This window comes from Pongo pygmaeus, chromosome 6, assembly GCF_028885625.2.
Source record: "Pongo pygmaeus isolate AG05252 chromosome 6, NHGRI_mPonPyg2-v2.0_pri, whole genome shotgun sequence".
In the NCBI taxonomy this organism is placed as follows: domain Eukaryota; kingdom Metazoa; phylum Chordata; class Mammalia; order Primates; family Hominidae; genus Pongo; species Pongo pygmaeus.
The window spans coordinates 103,848,649-103,864,442 of NC_072379.2; the positions used below are offsets into that span (position 1 = coordinate 103,848,649).

Sequence of the window (15,794 nt, forward strand, 5' to 3'; positions counted from 1 at the left end):
AACCATAAGAAAATAATATTAAAATTATTTTCAAATGCTATTTCAAAAAATATAGGCCATCAGTTCTTTGTAATACTCATCATTTTACATATTATTGAAGTGCTAGGTTTTAAATATATATGGCATTGTAAATTTATGAGTTTATTGACTTAAGTCACATTATTGAAATTTGTTGGGAGTACATTGGTAAACATTTGATTATTAAGCCTTGCAGGAGTTTAAAATTCGGAGTAGAAATTGTGCTCTTACCTACAGGAATTTTCAACTAATTTTTATAAGTGTTGTGCATATACAATTAAATAGACTCATATAATTGTAACTTTCTAATTGGAATGACTTAAGAATTCAAACTATTTTCCTACTTCCTTAGCCAGAATGGTACTTGGCTCAAATACTTATGTGGATTGGAAACCATACTGAATTTCTGGATGAGAAGATTCAGCCAATATTAGACAAAGTAGGCTCTTTGGTAAACGCAAGGGTAAGAGACTCAGTCATAAGTGTTTCTGTTTTAGAACTGTATGTGTGCATGGATAACTTTTTATTTACATACCTCATGTTTGTGTATTTTTTTAGCTTGAATTTTCTCGGGGCCTTATGATGCTGGTTCTTGAGAAGTTAGCCACTGATATTCCTTGTCTGCTGTATGATGACAATCTCTTCTGTCATTTGGTGGATGAAGTACTCTTGTTTGAAAGGGAGCTACACAGTGTTCATGGCTATCCTGGCACTTTTGCTAGTTGTATGCATATTCTATCAGAGGAAACCTGTTTTCAGAGATGGTTGACGGTGGAGAGAAAATGTAAGTGCTGATGTGGCCAGAGGGTAGGGAGATATGTCTGTTTCTGTGGATATACATTTTTGATATTTTTCTTCTCCAGTTCTAAATAGGAACTAGAGCCTATTTAGAAGCCATTTGAAATTTTCTTTGTCAGGGTTTTCTGAGTTTCCTTCAGAGATAATCTTTTCTTTACTTCACATGAAACTTCCATTTTTCCTGGAATTACACTCTACATATTTCTAGAGTGGAATAGTCAAGCCAGTGGGGTGTTTGTTTTATAGATTTTATCATATAATTTATTTTATTTTTATTTATTTATTTTGGGACAGACTCTTGCTCTGTTGTCCAGGCTAAAGTGCAGTAGTTCGATCTCAGTTCATTGCAACCTCCACCCCCTGGGTTCAAGCGATTCTCCTGTCTCAGCCTCCCGAGTAGTTGGGATTACAGGCATGCACTACCATGCCTGGCTAATTTTTCTGTTTTTAGGAGTGACAGGGTTACAACATGTTGGCCAGGCTGGTCGGGAACTCCTGACTTCAAGTAATCCGCCTGCCTTGGCCTCCCAAAGTGTCAGAATATTTTATTTTTTTATTTTTGAGATAGGGTCTCACTTTGTCACCCAGGCTAGAGTGGAGTGGGCCGATCATGGCTTACTGCAGCCTCGACCTCTGGGGCTCAGGTGATCCTCCTGCCTTAGCCACCCCAGTAGCTGGGACTATAGGTGTATGCAAGCCATGCCTGGCTACTTTTTGTATTTTTTGTAGAGATGGGGTTTCCCTGGGGTTCTGCCCACGCTGGTTGTGAACTCCTAGACTCAAGCAATCCACCCACCTTGGTCTCCCGGAGTGCTGGGATTACTGGTGTGAGCCACCGCGCCTGGCCAATAGAATCTTTTTGACTGTAGCTTATCTAGTCAACATAACTATTTTCAGAATTTGGGGGTGGGAGTAAAGTATCCTGTTTAAAGCATTAATTAAGTTAAATTTAGTACAACTAGTGGGAGATTGTAGGTTTGTTTCTTTTTTATAGAAAAGCCATCATTCCTAAAAAATTACAAGTTGAATAATTAGGAACGACTGTAACTACTTAATCGACATAATCGTTTTGTCTGCTTATCAGTTGCTCTTCAAAAAATGGACTCAATGCTTTCCTCAGAAGCTGCCTGGGTATCGCAATATAAGGATATCACTGACGTGGATGAAATGAAAGTTCCAGATTGTGCAGAAACTTTTATGACTTTGCTCTTGGTTATAACTGGTAAGTATAAGTCTTTTAAGATATGACTTTGTTTTAAAAGTACTGTTTTCACATGGTACTTTTTAAAGTAGCTCAGTAGGCTGGGTGCAGTGGCTCATGCCTGTAATCCCAGCACTTTGAGAGGCTGAGACGGGCAGGTTCCTTGAGCCAGGAGTTTGAGAACAGCCTGGGGTACATGGTGAAACCCCCTCTCTTCCAAAAAGTACAGAAATTAGCCAGGTGTGGTGGTGTGTGCCTATAGTCCCAGCTGCTTGGGAGGCTGAGGTGGGAGGATTGTTTGAGCACGGGAGGTAGAGGTTGCAGTGAGCCGTGATCGCGCCACTGCAGTCCAGCCTTGGTGACAGAGTGAGACTCTGTCAATAAAGTAATCAATAAATAAGTGGCTCACCAAATTAATATTATATGATGGTTTTATCTTCAAATTCAGTTTCTATATTGGTAGAAATCTAACACAATATTCTGACTTTTGGGTTTTTAATAATTTAAGGATTTAAACATTGGTATACATGAAGGAAAACTTCCTGAGTAATTACACAAAAACAATTAAATAAGAATTTAATTTTATTATCCAAACTGTCTTGCTACTGGGCTTTTTAGGTGTCTTCAGTAAATGGTGATTGGCCTATATTTTAAATATTTTCTTGATCTTGATTTATCAAAGATTGCAGGAGAGAGTAAAATAATGAAGTAATTTTAAGGACTGGAGTAGTAATAGGAACTTTTGTTACAGTACTGGGATTCTCTGGCTGGAGGGTAGCCTAGCATCCTCTGGCCCTGGTTGGTCTTTAGCCAATCACGTTGCCCCATTGTGGGCCTGCTTGTTGTCCAGGTGCCACTGGACCCTCATTGCCACTATCCCTGGCCCTCTTCGCCTTCGTCGACCACTAGCCTGTCCATTTCTTAGGCTCGTCTGGTAACCTGAAGAAGTATCATTCCAGCCCAGTCAGTAAATAATTCCTTTTTTTTTTTTTTTTGAGACGGAGTCTCACTGGGTCACCTAGGCTGGAGTGCAGTGGCACAATCTCGGCTTACTGCAACCTCTGCTGCCCGGGATCAAGCAATTCTTCTGCCTCCGCCTCCCAAGTAGCTGGGATTATAGGCACCTGCTGCCACACCCAGCTAATTTTTGAATTTTTAGTAGAGACGGGGTTTCACCATCTTAGCCAGGCTGGTCTTGAACTCCTGACCTTGTGATCCACCTGCCTCGGCCTCCCAAAGTGCTGGGATTACAGGCGTGAGCCACCGCACCCAGCCATCATTCCATATTTTTAAGAAAAATATGAAAAACACTAAGACAAAAAAATTAAGGAAAATTCATGTGTCTCTTAAAAGCTTTTTATTCAGAAAATTTTCAAACATACACAAAAGTAGGATAATACGATGAACTCTCAGGTACCTATTACCAAAGTTTAAAGCAATTATCACTTTTCTGTTATATTTTACTCCTCAATTTTTTTTTTCTGGAGTATTTTAAAGAAAATTTCAGACATCTCATCATGTCAATTGTAAATTCTTTTTTTTTTTTGAGACAGAATTTCGCTCTTGTCACCCAGGCTGGAGTGCAATAGCGTGATCTCGGCTTACTGCAGCCTCCGCCTCCTGGGTTCAAGCAATTCTCTTACCTCAGCCTCCTGAGTAGCTGGAATTACAGATGGCTGCCACCATGCCTGGCTAATTTTTTTTTGTATTTTTACTAAAAATACAAAAATTTACAGGCAGTTGGCCAGGGGCAGTGGCTCACGCCTATAATCCCAGCCTTTGGGAGGCCGAGGTGGGCAGGTCACAAGGTCAGGAGATCAAGACCATCCTGGCTAACACAGTGAAACCCCATCTGTACTAAAAATACAAAAAAATTAGCCAGGCATGGTGGCGGCTCTGCTAGAGATGGGGTTTCATGTTGCCCAGACGGGTCTCGAACTCCTGACCTCAGGTGATCCACCTGCCTTGGCCTCCCAAAGTGCTGGGATTACAGGTGTGAGCAACCATGCCTGCCTGTAAATTGTTTTTTTTTTTTTTTTTGAGACGGAGTCTCGCTCTGTCGCCCAGGCTGGAGTGCTGTGGCGCAGTCTCGGCTCACTGCAAGCTCCACCTCCTGGGTTCACACCACTCTCCTGCCTCAGCCACTCGAGTAGCTGGAACTACAGGCACCCGCCACCATACCCAGCTAACCTTTTTTTTTTTTTTTTTTTTTTGAGATGGAGTCTCACTCTGTCGCCCAGGCTGGAGTGCAGTGGCGCAATCTCGGCTCACTGCAAGCTCCGCCTCCTGGGTTCACGCCATTCTCCTGCCTCAGCCTCCTGAGTAGCTGGGAGTACAGGTGCCCGCCACCGTGCCCGGCTAATTTTTTGTATTTTTAGTACAGACGGGGTTTCACTGTGTTAGCCAGGATGGTCTCGATCTCCTGACCTCGTGATCCACCCACCTCGGCCTCCCAAAGTGCTGGGATTACAGGTGTGAGCCACCGTGCCTGGCCAACTGCCTGTAAATTCTTAAATGTGTATCTTTTAATTTATCCAAGTTCTTTCTTTTTTTTAAAAAAAGCCGTTTGTTGAAGAAACTGTCATTTTTTTTTTTCCTTTTTTTTTTTGTTAGACGGAGTCTCACTCTGTTGCCCAGGCGGGAATGCAGTGCTGCCATGTTGGCTCACTGCAACCTCCACATCCCGGGTTCAAGCAATTCTCCAGCCTCAGACTCCTGAGTAGCTGGGATTACAGTCACACGCCACTACTGCCTGGCTAATTTTTGTAGTTTTGGTAGAGATGAGGTGTCACCATGTTGGCCAGGCTAGTCTTGAACTCCTGACCTCAGGTGATCCACCTGTCTTGGCCTTACAGAGTGCTGGGTTTATAGGCGTAAGCCACTGCGCCTGGCCAAAACTGTCATTTTTATATATAATTTTTTCATTTGCCTTTTTAAAAACTTGAGGCATAGTTTACATACAGTGTAATGTGCAGATCTTATGTGTATTGTTCAATGAGTTTTGGCAAACGTATATACCTTTGAAACTCATATCCTTAAGAGAGCTCAGAAATAAATCCACACTTGACTGGTCAATTGATTTGTGACAAAAGCACTGAAGCAGGACAGTAGGGAAAACTTATAACTATATCATAGATGGTACCAAAACCTTCATATGTCTTACTAACTTTTTCCACAGACAGGTATAAAAATCTTCCCACAGCTTCCCGAAAGCTGCAGTTCCTGGAGTTACAGAAGGACTTAGTAGATGATTTCAGGATACGATTAACACAGGTGATGAAAGAAGAGACTAGAGCTTCCCTTGGCTTTCGATACTGTGCAATTCTTAATGCTGTGAACTACATCTCAACAGTACTAGCAGATTGGGCTGACAATATTGTGAGTTAATATGCTTTTATATTAAGTAATATATTACCAGTTCGGACTATTTTATTAATACTTTTCAAAATGTTGAATCTATTGCAAGCAAAAATAAACATGCTAGACAGAGCCATAGTGCCATAATTAGAAGGTGTAATTAAAATACACATTTTTCTCAATCAAATCTCAAGTAGTTAAATAATCCTGATATTTTAATGTATTTAATCATTGGAAAAGCAAGCAAGCCTTTCATGAAATAGTTGTTTATAGAGTGAACCATACTTGGAAGTATTCATGTATGGTAATTGCAATCACAGGAAAAGCTAAGATTAAATAATGATGTCAAAAGCAATCCAGGACTTTAAGGAAAATAAAAGAATAACATTTAATACCTCTTGAATGTCTTCAAAACATGACATTATAAAGAGTCATGAAAATAGGAAGAAACATTTAAAGTTTTAATTGTTTCATACTTTAAAAATCTATTTGGCTGGGTGCAGTGGCTCATGCTCTTAATCCCAGCACTTTAGGAGGCTGAGATGAGAGAATTGCTTGAGCCCAGGAGTTGGAGACCAACCTGGGCAACATAGGGAGACCCCATTTCTCCAAAGAATAAAAAATAAAATAAAATTAGCCAGGTGTGGTGGCATATGCCTGTAGTCCGAGCTACTTGGGAGGCTGAGGTGGGAGGATCACTGGAGCCCAGAAATTCATGACCAGCTGTGCAACAGTGAACCCTGTCTCTACAAAAAATAAAAAATAAAAATAAGAAACTAACATTTTGTGTATCATATTTTCAAATATATGCAAGAATAAATAGAATAGGAAAATGAACTTCTGTGGTGTGGCTATCACTCAACATTTTTTTTTTTTTCTGAGACAGAGTTTCACTCTTGCTGCCCAGGCTGGAGTGCAATGGTGAGATCTTGGCTCACTGCAACCTCTGTCTCCTGGGTTCAAGGGATTATCCTGCCTCAGCCTCTTGAGTAGCTGGGATTACAGGCACCTGCCACCACGCCTGGCTAATTTTTTTTTTTTTTTTTTTTTTTTTTAGTAGAGATGAGGTTTCACCATGTTGGCCAGGCTGGTCTCAAACTCCTGACCTCCGGTGATCCACCTGCTTCTGCCTCCCAAAGTGCTGGGATTATAGGCGTGAGCCACCATGCCCAGCTCACTCAACTTCTTACACCAATTTTGTTTTATTTAAACCTCTCTTCTGCCCCCCAATACTTGATTATCTCGAAGCAGATCTCAGATATCATATTTCATGGTAATATTTATATAGAGAGATATATATTAGTATTTCTCTCTAAAAGGTAAGAACTCTTTAAAAAAAACAACACTATGATTGTATCTGAAAAAATTAACTGATTTATTGGAAGGTATATTTTAAATAAATCTATAAATAAAAACCTTGGGTCCAGTTAACAAATACCCTAAGACCTTTTCCCTCCAGATTCTACTGACCCTTCCCTTCTCCATGCAGATTCTGACAAGATTTGATCTACCTAATTATTATTAAGTAAACCTACTGACAGATTTGAGATGCCTAAGTATAATTATTAAGTAGTAATTTATTTTTACTGTTTTAATTAATTCAAGGAATATCCCGGCTATCAGGACTTTTGGCAACCAGATTTTCCAGCAGATGCTTCCAAACAAAAGTCTAATTAGCCTTTATAACCTCAACATAGACAGATGAATTCTTTTAGATGTTTTAGATATTAACATAATCTCAGAGGACCTTCAGAACTCCCTTCTTGAACAGGGTGCCCTTAGGTTAAGAATCACTGTTCTGAGATCATCTGTGAGAATACAAAATCAACTTAGGTTTATACCAACTTGGGTGTCCTATAAAGTAAATTTCGTGACAGAACGCATAAACAGAGAACCAGGATGACCATGAAATGGTAAAACAGAATAGACATTAAATATTAAAGAAACTAACTGTACTGAATAAATCTGACGACTATCAAAGTTTTCATATGAATTATTAAAAATATAAAATATATAATTGTGTCATAAAATGAAAACAGGAAGGTAAATAAGACAAATACAATTTTAACTAAAGACTTAAATATACTATTAGAATGTGATAGAGTGAGAATTAAAAAATTGTAAAGTTAAATGATTAGATTGATTAACTGAAGATTAGTGGTACATTCCATAGTATAATAGGGAAAAACACAATTTTCAAGTGTGTCCAGATGAGTCACAAAGATGGACAAGGTAAATTAATTTAAAATTTCTGTACATTATCTTAATGCAATAAAACAAGAAATAAAAGCAGAAATGAAATATATTCAAACACGGACATGTAAAAACATTAAATGCCTGGATTAGGAAGGAGGTCTAGAAAGCATTAAATTTTAAATTATGAGTTTAGGAATAAAAATTATAGTATACCAATTAATGCATTATATAGTACATTTTGTTATATGTAGAATGAAAATTTATGGTTACTTCTAAAGCATTGTATAGAAGAAAATGTATTCCTCATAATACCTATTTTAATGTGAAAGAAAAAGCCAAACAAAAACCATTTTTATTTAAATTTTAAATAAGCCAAATAAATAGGGGGCAAAAATAAATATAATAAATATACTAATCATAGATATAAACAAGATAAAAATCTGATAAACACAATCATAGTTTATGCTTATCTGTACTCTGTCTGGGACTTAGTAATTAGTTAAAGTTTTTTTCCTATAAAAATAACTGAAATCCATGTGCATAATGTCATTCTGCTGAGCAAGGAAAATAAAACAATTATTTCATAATACAAGATAGAGGGTAACGATCAATTTGTTTATAAAGTCAGCTAATCAGTCTGGGTGTGGTGGCTCATGCCTGTAATCCCAACACTTTGGGAGGCCGAGGTGGGTGGATCACCTGAGGTCAGGAGTTCGAGACCAGCCTGGCCAACATGGTGAAACCCTGTCTTTACTAAAAATAAAAAAATTAGCCTGGCTTAGTAGCACATGCCTGTAATCCCAGCTACTCAGGAGGCTGAGGCAGAAGAATCGCTTGAACCCAGGAGGCAGAGGTTGCAGTGAGCCGAGAATACGCCATTGCACTCCAGCCTGGGCAGCAAGAGCGAAACTCTGTCTCAAAAAAAAAAATAAAGTCAGCTAATTAGCATACATGCATTCATTTTGTACTTTTATGTGTTGTGTTTCTAATTTAAGTAAGTATTCTCTCAGCACCCCCACAGCTCCACATTCTGCTAAGCGTTTTTAGTAATATGAAACAAATTATTATTCTTGATTCTTGTGCCAGAATTTTTTCTTCAATGAAATTATTTGTAGAACATCATTAACTGCTTTACTTGGTGCTATTCTGTTTAAGAAAGATGGCTGGGCACGATGTCTCACACCTGTAATCCCAACACTGGGAAGCCAAGGTGGGCCGATCACTTAAGCCCAGGAGTTCGAGACCAGCCTGGGCAACAATGGCGAGACCTCATCTCTACAAAAAATAAAAAAAATTAGCTGAGCATGGTGGTGTACCCCTGTAGTCCTAGCTGCTTGGGAGGCTAAGGTGGGAGGATCACTTGAGCTCAGAAGTTGGAGACTAGCCTGGGCAGCATAGGGAGACCCTGTCTCTACATAAAATTAAAAAAAAAAAAATTAACTGGGCATGGCGGGCATGCCTTGTGGTCCCAGCTACTTGGAGGCTGAGGTGGGAAGATTGCTTGAGCCTGGGAGGTTGAGACTGCAGTGAGCCTTCATCACACCACTGCACTCCAGCCTGGGCAACTCCCCCCACCAAAAAAAGAAAGATGAATTAGCCATCATCCCTACCCTTAGAAAACATATAATCCCATGCTGGATTAACTAGGTTCTCTGTCAGCAGAGAAATAAATCTCAGAGTTGATTGTTCAAATTGTGAATGAATTGTGCCCTAGCATGGTTATGATGGTACAAATCTGGCCGGTTGTGGTGGCTCACGCCTGTAATCCCAGCACTTTGGGAGGCAAAGGTGGGTGGATCACCTGACGTCAGGTGTTTGAGTCCAGCCTGGCCAACATGGTGGAATCCCGTCTTTACTAAAAATACAAAAAATTAGCCAGGCGTGGCTGGGCACAGTAGTTCTCGCCTATAATCCCAGCACTTTGGGAGGCCGAGCCGGGTGGATCACCTGAGGTCAGGAGTTCGAGACCAGCCTGGCCAAGATGGTGAAACCCCATCTCTACTAAAAATACAAAAATTAGCCAGGCATGGTGGTGGGCGCCTGTAGTCCCAGCTACTCGGGAGGCTGAGACAGGAGAATTGCATGAACCTGGGAGGTGGAGGTTGCTGTGAGCTGAGATTGTGCCATTGCACTCCAGCCTGGGTGACGAGAGCAAAACTCCGTCTCAAAAAAACAAACAAACAAAAAAAAACTATATAGTGCAAATTCTGTCTTAACCTCAAACATTCTTTAATCATATTCACAGTCCTTCAGCCAGTGAATACTGTGTAAGTAAAAATTATAAAAGCTCTTGTATTACATAATTAGAAAAAGGAAAAAGAATGGACAGAATTAACTTTCCATTTATTTCAGGTTCTCTACTGATAACTGTCTGCCGGTTGCCAGATTGTGCCAAGCCTGAAATAAGCAGCCATTCAGAATTAGGAATTTTTAATTGTAGGTGACAGATATCAGATTCAAACTGGCCTAAGTTGGGGTGTGGGGTGAGATATGGGAGGTGAGGAATTTAACTTTCTAAAAGGATTAGGCATGGCTGTTCTAAAGTTGTCCATTTCTGGTTTTGTTCTGAGGCAGGCTCTGGACGTGTGGCCACAGGTGGTTCCAGGCTCACATGGTCCTTCTGCAATCTGAAAAGAAGGATGCTGCTTCTCTGATAGTTTCAGCAGAAATACCAAGGTGCCTCTCATATGTCCATCTCTGAACAATCACTAGTGCAGCCAGGGCATGGTATTACCAAGTTATGTGTGCATCCCTGGCACCAAAGGATAGGTCTGACACCACCTAAGTTGTCTCAGATTGGGGAAGTGGTTCCCCAAAGGAAAATTGGGGTACTGTTAAAAGGGGAAAAGTTGCCATGTAAAAGTAGTTGATGCCCATGACACATTGCCATGGAAAAAGATATGGGGCGGCGGCACGGGAGGAGAGAGGGAGATGGGGAGAGACAAAGAGAGATGATTTAGGTTCATGTTGGATAGTCTGAATTTTAATAGTAACTGTATAAAAAAATTAACCACCAGATTTTATGGTTTGTTATCCATGAAATCTTTGGGAGAATTCTAAATGGCTTTTGGTTTTTAAAATTTTAATTAGTTTCATTTCAAGAACTTTAAAAGAAAAGCAACTGAAAATTCTTAAGAAAACATTTCAAGGGTAGCCAAATGTTTTTTATTTTGGTTTTTTTTGAGACAAGAGTCTCACTTTGTCACCCAGGCTGGATTGCAGTGGTGTGATCTTGGCTTACTCCAACTTCTGCCTCCCAGGTTCAAGTGATTCTCCTGCCTCAGCTTACTGAGTAGCTGGGATTACAGGTGTGCGCCACCATGCCCGACTAACTTTTGTATTTTTAGTAGAGATGGGGTTTCACCATGTTGGTCAGGCTGATCTGGAACCTCAGACCTCAAGTGATCCACCGCCCTGGGCTCCCAAAGTGCTGGGTTTACAGGCGTGAGCCACCGTGCCAGGTCATCAAGGGAAGCCAAATGTTTGATGACCTTAATATGGCTTATGATGTGTTCATGGCCTAATGCTATTCAGAGTTTTAGAGAAAAAAAATAACCTTGGCAAGGTGATTTATTTAGTCCTCTGTAAATTGTATTTTGGAAAAATAAAATTTCAGACGTTTATAATCTTATGCTTACATGCTTATTGATAGTGTCATTTAAAAATTATTTTTAATTTTATTTAAAACAAGGCCAGGCATGGTAGCTCACACCTGTAATCTCAGCACTTTGGGAAGCCAAAGCGAGAGGATTACCTGAGGTCAGGAGTTCAAGATCAGCCTGGCCAACATGGTGATACCCCATCTCTACTAAAAATACAAAAATTAGCCAGGTATGGTGGTGCTCGCCTATAGTCCCAGCTACTCGGGAGGCTGACACAGGAGAATCGCTTGAACCAGGAAGGGGAGATGGCAGTGAGCTGAGATTGCTCCGTTTCACTCCAGCCTGAGGGACAGAGTGAGACTCCGTCTCAAAAAATAAAAAATAAAAAAAACAAGTAAATAGTATCATTTTTTTGTTGTCATTTTTTGTGACGGGGTTTCGCTCTTGTCGCCCAGGCTAGAGTGCAGTGGCACAATCTTGGCTCACTGCAACCTCTGCCTCCTGGGTTCAAGCAATTCTTCTGCCTCAGCCTCCTGAGTAGCTGGGATTATAGGCGCCTGCCACCATGCCCAGGTAGTTTTTGTATTTTTAGTAGAGATGGTGTTTCCCTATGTTGGCCAGGCTGGTCTCGAACTCCTGACCTCAGGTGATCCACCTGCGTCAGCCTCCCAAAGTGCTGAGGTTACAGGCATGAGCCACCACGCCTGGCCGATAGTGTCATTTTTTTTTAAGTTCATGATTACCGTACACAGAAGTTGAAAGAGAAAAATATTTTTCACTATATGTAATCCACGTGATACAAAATTCAAAAGCCACAAAACTGTATATATTGAAAAATATATATAGTGAAAATAAGTCTTACTTCTAATCTTCCCTAAAGCCAATCACTTTGATCAATTTCTTGTGTGTACTACTAAAGCTATTTATATAAATAACTGGTGTGTGTATGTCAACGTGTGGTAACATACTATGCAAACTCTTCTGCTTTTTCCAGTTAACAATATATCTTGAGATTGTTCCATTTCAGAATAGTTTAACATTGACTAGTGGGAATGTAACATGGTACAGTTGCTGTGGAAAACAGTATGGCAGTTCCTCAAACTGTTTTTTTGTTTTCTGAGATGAGATCTCGTTCTTTCGCCCAGGCTGCAGTGCAGTGGCACAATCTCAGCTCACTGCAACCTCTGCCTCCTGGGCTCCAGCAGTCTTCCCATGTCAGCCTCCTGAGTATCTGGGACTACAGGTCTGTGGCCACTACACTCAGCTAATTTTTAATTTTTTTCTAGAGATAAGGTCTCACTATAAAATGATTCTCTGGCCTCAGCCTTTTAAAGTGCTGGCACTATAGGCATGAGCTACCATGCCCAGCCTTTCAGACTGTTAAAACATAGACTTACCATAAGATCCAGCAATTCCACTCTTCAGTACATACCAAGAGAAATGAAACATATGTCCACATAAAAACTTGTACTGCCAGGCTTGGTGACTCACGCCTGTAATCCCAGCACTTTGGGAGGCTGAGGCGGGCGGATCATGAGGTCAGGAGTTTGAGACCAGTCTGACCAACATGGTGAAACACCATCTCTACGAAAATTACAAAAAAAAAAAAATTAGCCGGGTGTGCTGGCACACGCCTGTAATCCCAGGTACTCAGGAGGCTGAGGCAGGCGAATCGCTTGAACCCGGGAGGTGGAGATTGCAGTCAGCCAAGATCACCCCACTGCACTCCAGCCTGGGTGACAGAGCGAGATTCCGTCTCAAAACAAAAAACAAAAAGACAAACAAAAAAAAAACTTGTACAAAAATGTTCACAGCAGCATTTATTCATAATAGACAAAAAGTAGAAACTACCCAAATGTTCACTAGCTGATGAATGGATAAATAAAATGTGGTCTGTCTATATAATGGAATATTATCTGGCAATGTAAAAAAATGAAGTGCTGATACATGTTACAATATGGATAGACCTTGAAAATGTACTGAAAGACAGTCACAACCAACCATACGTTGTATGATTTCATTTATATGAAATGTCCAGAATAGGCAAATCCATTGAGACAGAAAGTCGAGTAGTGGTTGCCTACGAGTTGAGGGAGTGGGGAGATGGTATTGGAGGATAACGGCTAAGAGTGAGGGCTTTTCTTGGAGAGTGATGAAAATGTTCTAAAATTGTGATGGATATACAACTGAATATATAAAAAAAAATCATTGAATTATACACTATTATTAGTTTTGAGATGGAGTCTCACTCTGTCGCTCAGGCTGGAGTGCAGAGGCATGATCTCAGCTCACTGCAACTTCCACCTTCCAGGTTCAAGCTAGGATTACAGGCACATTCCACCACGCCCGGCTTATTTTTGTCTTTTTAGTAGAGATGGGGTTTCACCATGTTGGCCAGGATGGTTTCAAATTCCTGACCTCAGGTGATCCACCCACCTCAGCCTCCCAAAGATTACAGGCGTAAGCCACCGCGCCCGGCCGAATTATATACTTTAAATGGGTGAATTGTATGATAACATGAATTCTATTTCAAACTGTTAAAAAAAAAAAGTATGTTAATGTGTTAACATGTTTTTGCTTTCAGTTCTTTCTACAACTTCAACAGGCTGCACTGGAGGTGTTTGCGGAGAATAATACTCTGAGTAAATTGCAGCTGGGACAGCTAGCCTCTATGGAGAGCTCTGTCTTTGATGACATGATTAACCTCTTAGAGCGTTTAAAGCATGATATGTTGACCCGTCAAGTAGATCACGTTTTTAGAGAAGTTAAAGATGCTGCAAAATTGTATAAAAAAGAAAGGTATGTCCTCTATGTAAGTCAGCTCTTAACACCAGTTTGGTAAAAGTTAAAGATGGTATATGTGGTCAGATTTCCAAGGTGTCTAGATAGAATCTGGTTTGGCCTTATGTACTTTAAACTTTATTGTTGATGGAAATATTTCTGAAGTATGTTCTCTTGGACATTTTTTTTTTTTTTTGAGACAGTCCTACTCTTGTCACCCAGGCTGGAGTGCAGTTGCACGATCTTGGCTCATTGCAACCTCTGCCTTAGAGGTTCAAGTTATCTTCCCATCTCAGCCTCCCAAGTAGCCAGGACTACAGGCATGCACCACCACACCTGGCTAATTTTTGTATTTTTAGTAGAGACGTGGTTTCACATTTTGGGCAGGCTGATCTCCAACTCCTGACCTCAGGCGATCCACTTGCCTTGGCCTCCCAAAGTGCTAGGATTACAAGTGTGAGCCACCACACCTGGCTGACATTCTTAATCAGAATAAACTGATAATAATTTAGTTGTTTGTAAATGTATCAATAGGATAGTGTGTGATCTGGGGTTGAATAGCCTAACCTGTCTCCCATTTTGCAAAGTAAAGTGCACCTGTGGTACTCTGCATACTTTTGTTATAGTTTATCCCACTACCATTCACTGTGAACACCTGTGTTACTTTCATCCTTAATAGCAAGCAGTATCTTTTTGTCCTAGCATAGTCCCTGCCACACAGTGCGCTTAAAATTCATTTATTAGTCCTGTTTTTACTGAAAATTAGAGCATAATATTAGCTGATGCCTTAATTAAAATGCTAAAATCAGGCTGGGTGCAGTAGCTCACACCTGTAATCCCAGCACTTTGGGAGGCCAAGGCGGCAGATCACTTGAGGGCAGGAATTCGAAACTAGCCTGGCCAACATGGTGAAACCCTGTCTCTACTAAAAATACAAAGATTAGCTGGGCGTGGTGGTGGGCACCTGTAATCCCAGCTACGTGGGAGGCTGACACGAGAATTGCTTGAACCCTGTGGCTCTAGCCTGGCCAACAGAGTGAGACTCTGTCTCAAAAAAAAAAAAAAAAAAAAAACGACATAAATAAAATGCAAAAATTAAGTGACATTTTAAATTGTAATTGCTTTGTCAGTAATTCACATATTAAAATTTGGGGATATTTTGGATATATCCCCATATTAAAGAGTATTTGAGAGTGAAAATATAAATACAGGTACATTTATTTTCTGATAGAGCTTTTAATGTTAGGCTGTATATTTTTTCTTATTCAAAATGCCCTAGGACAGAACACTTCCTCAAATTTAAAATGATTTAAAAACTTGAAAAATACAAACTGATGAAAATTTTTTGGTAAAAATGTGTTTTTTCCAGATGGTTGTCCTTGCCATCTCAGTCAGAGCAGGCAGTGATGTCCCTGTCTAGTTCGGCTTGCCCGTTGCTGCTGACCTTACGAGACCATTTACTTCAGTTGGAGCAGCAGCTTTGTTTCTCCTTATTTAAAATTTTCTGGCAAATGCTTGTAGAGAAGCTGGATGTATACATCTACCAAGAAGTAAGTAAGAATAGACTGTTTTTGGGCTGTGATAATAAAGACAACTGTTATATGAATTATTCTTTGTTTCAGATAATTCTTGCTAATCACTTCAATGAAGGAGGAGCAGCCCAGCTGCAGTTTGATATGACTCGGAATCTTTTCCCTTTGTTTTCTCACTATTGCAAGAGACCAGAAAATTATTTTAAACAGTAAGCTCAACATTTAACAATTAATATTAATGTATCAAATTGTTACAGGAGGCTAACTCCTTTTAACTTTAGGGTTCTGGAGATGTTTGGGTGGGATAAG

The 15,794-nt window shown here is 40.1% G+C and overlaps 1 protein-coding gene across 4 annotated transcripts in view; it reads left to right on the forward strand.

Annotated features, from left to right (window-relative positions):
• RINT1 (RAD50 interactor 1) overlaps window positions 1–15,794 on the forward strand; it is a 35,226-nt gene that overhangs the window by 17,516 nt on the left and 1,916 nt on the right. For 3 of the 4 annotated variants that reach the window (XM_054494817.2, XM_054494819.2, XM_054494820.2), the window contains 7 exons: window positions 371–481; window positions 577–802; window positions 1,901–2,038; window positions 5,196–5,395; window positions 13,757–13,971; window positions 15,323–15,503; window positions 15,576–15,694. In XM_054494817.2, the coding sequence (XP_054350792.1) occupies window positions 371–481; window positions 577–802; window positions 1,901–2,038; window positions 5,196–5,395; window positions 13,757–13,971; window positions 15,323–15,503; window positions 15,576–15,694 (1,190 nt within the window). The remainder of the gene's footprint in view (window positions 1–370; window positions 482–576; window positions 803–1,900; window positions 2,039–5,195; window positions 5,396–13,756; window positions 13,972–15,322; window positions 15,504–15,575; window positions 15,695–15,794) is intronic. The other variant, XM_054494822.2, reaches the window with a different exon arrangement.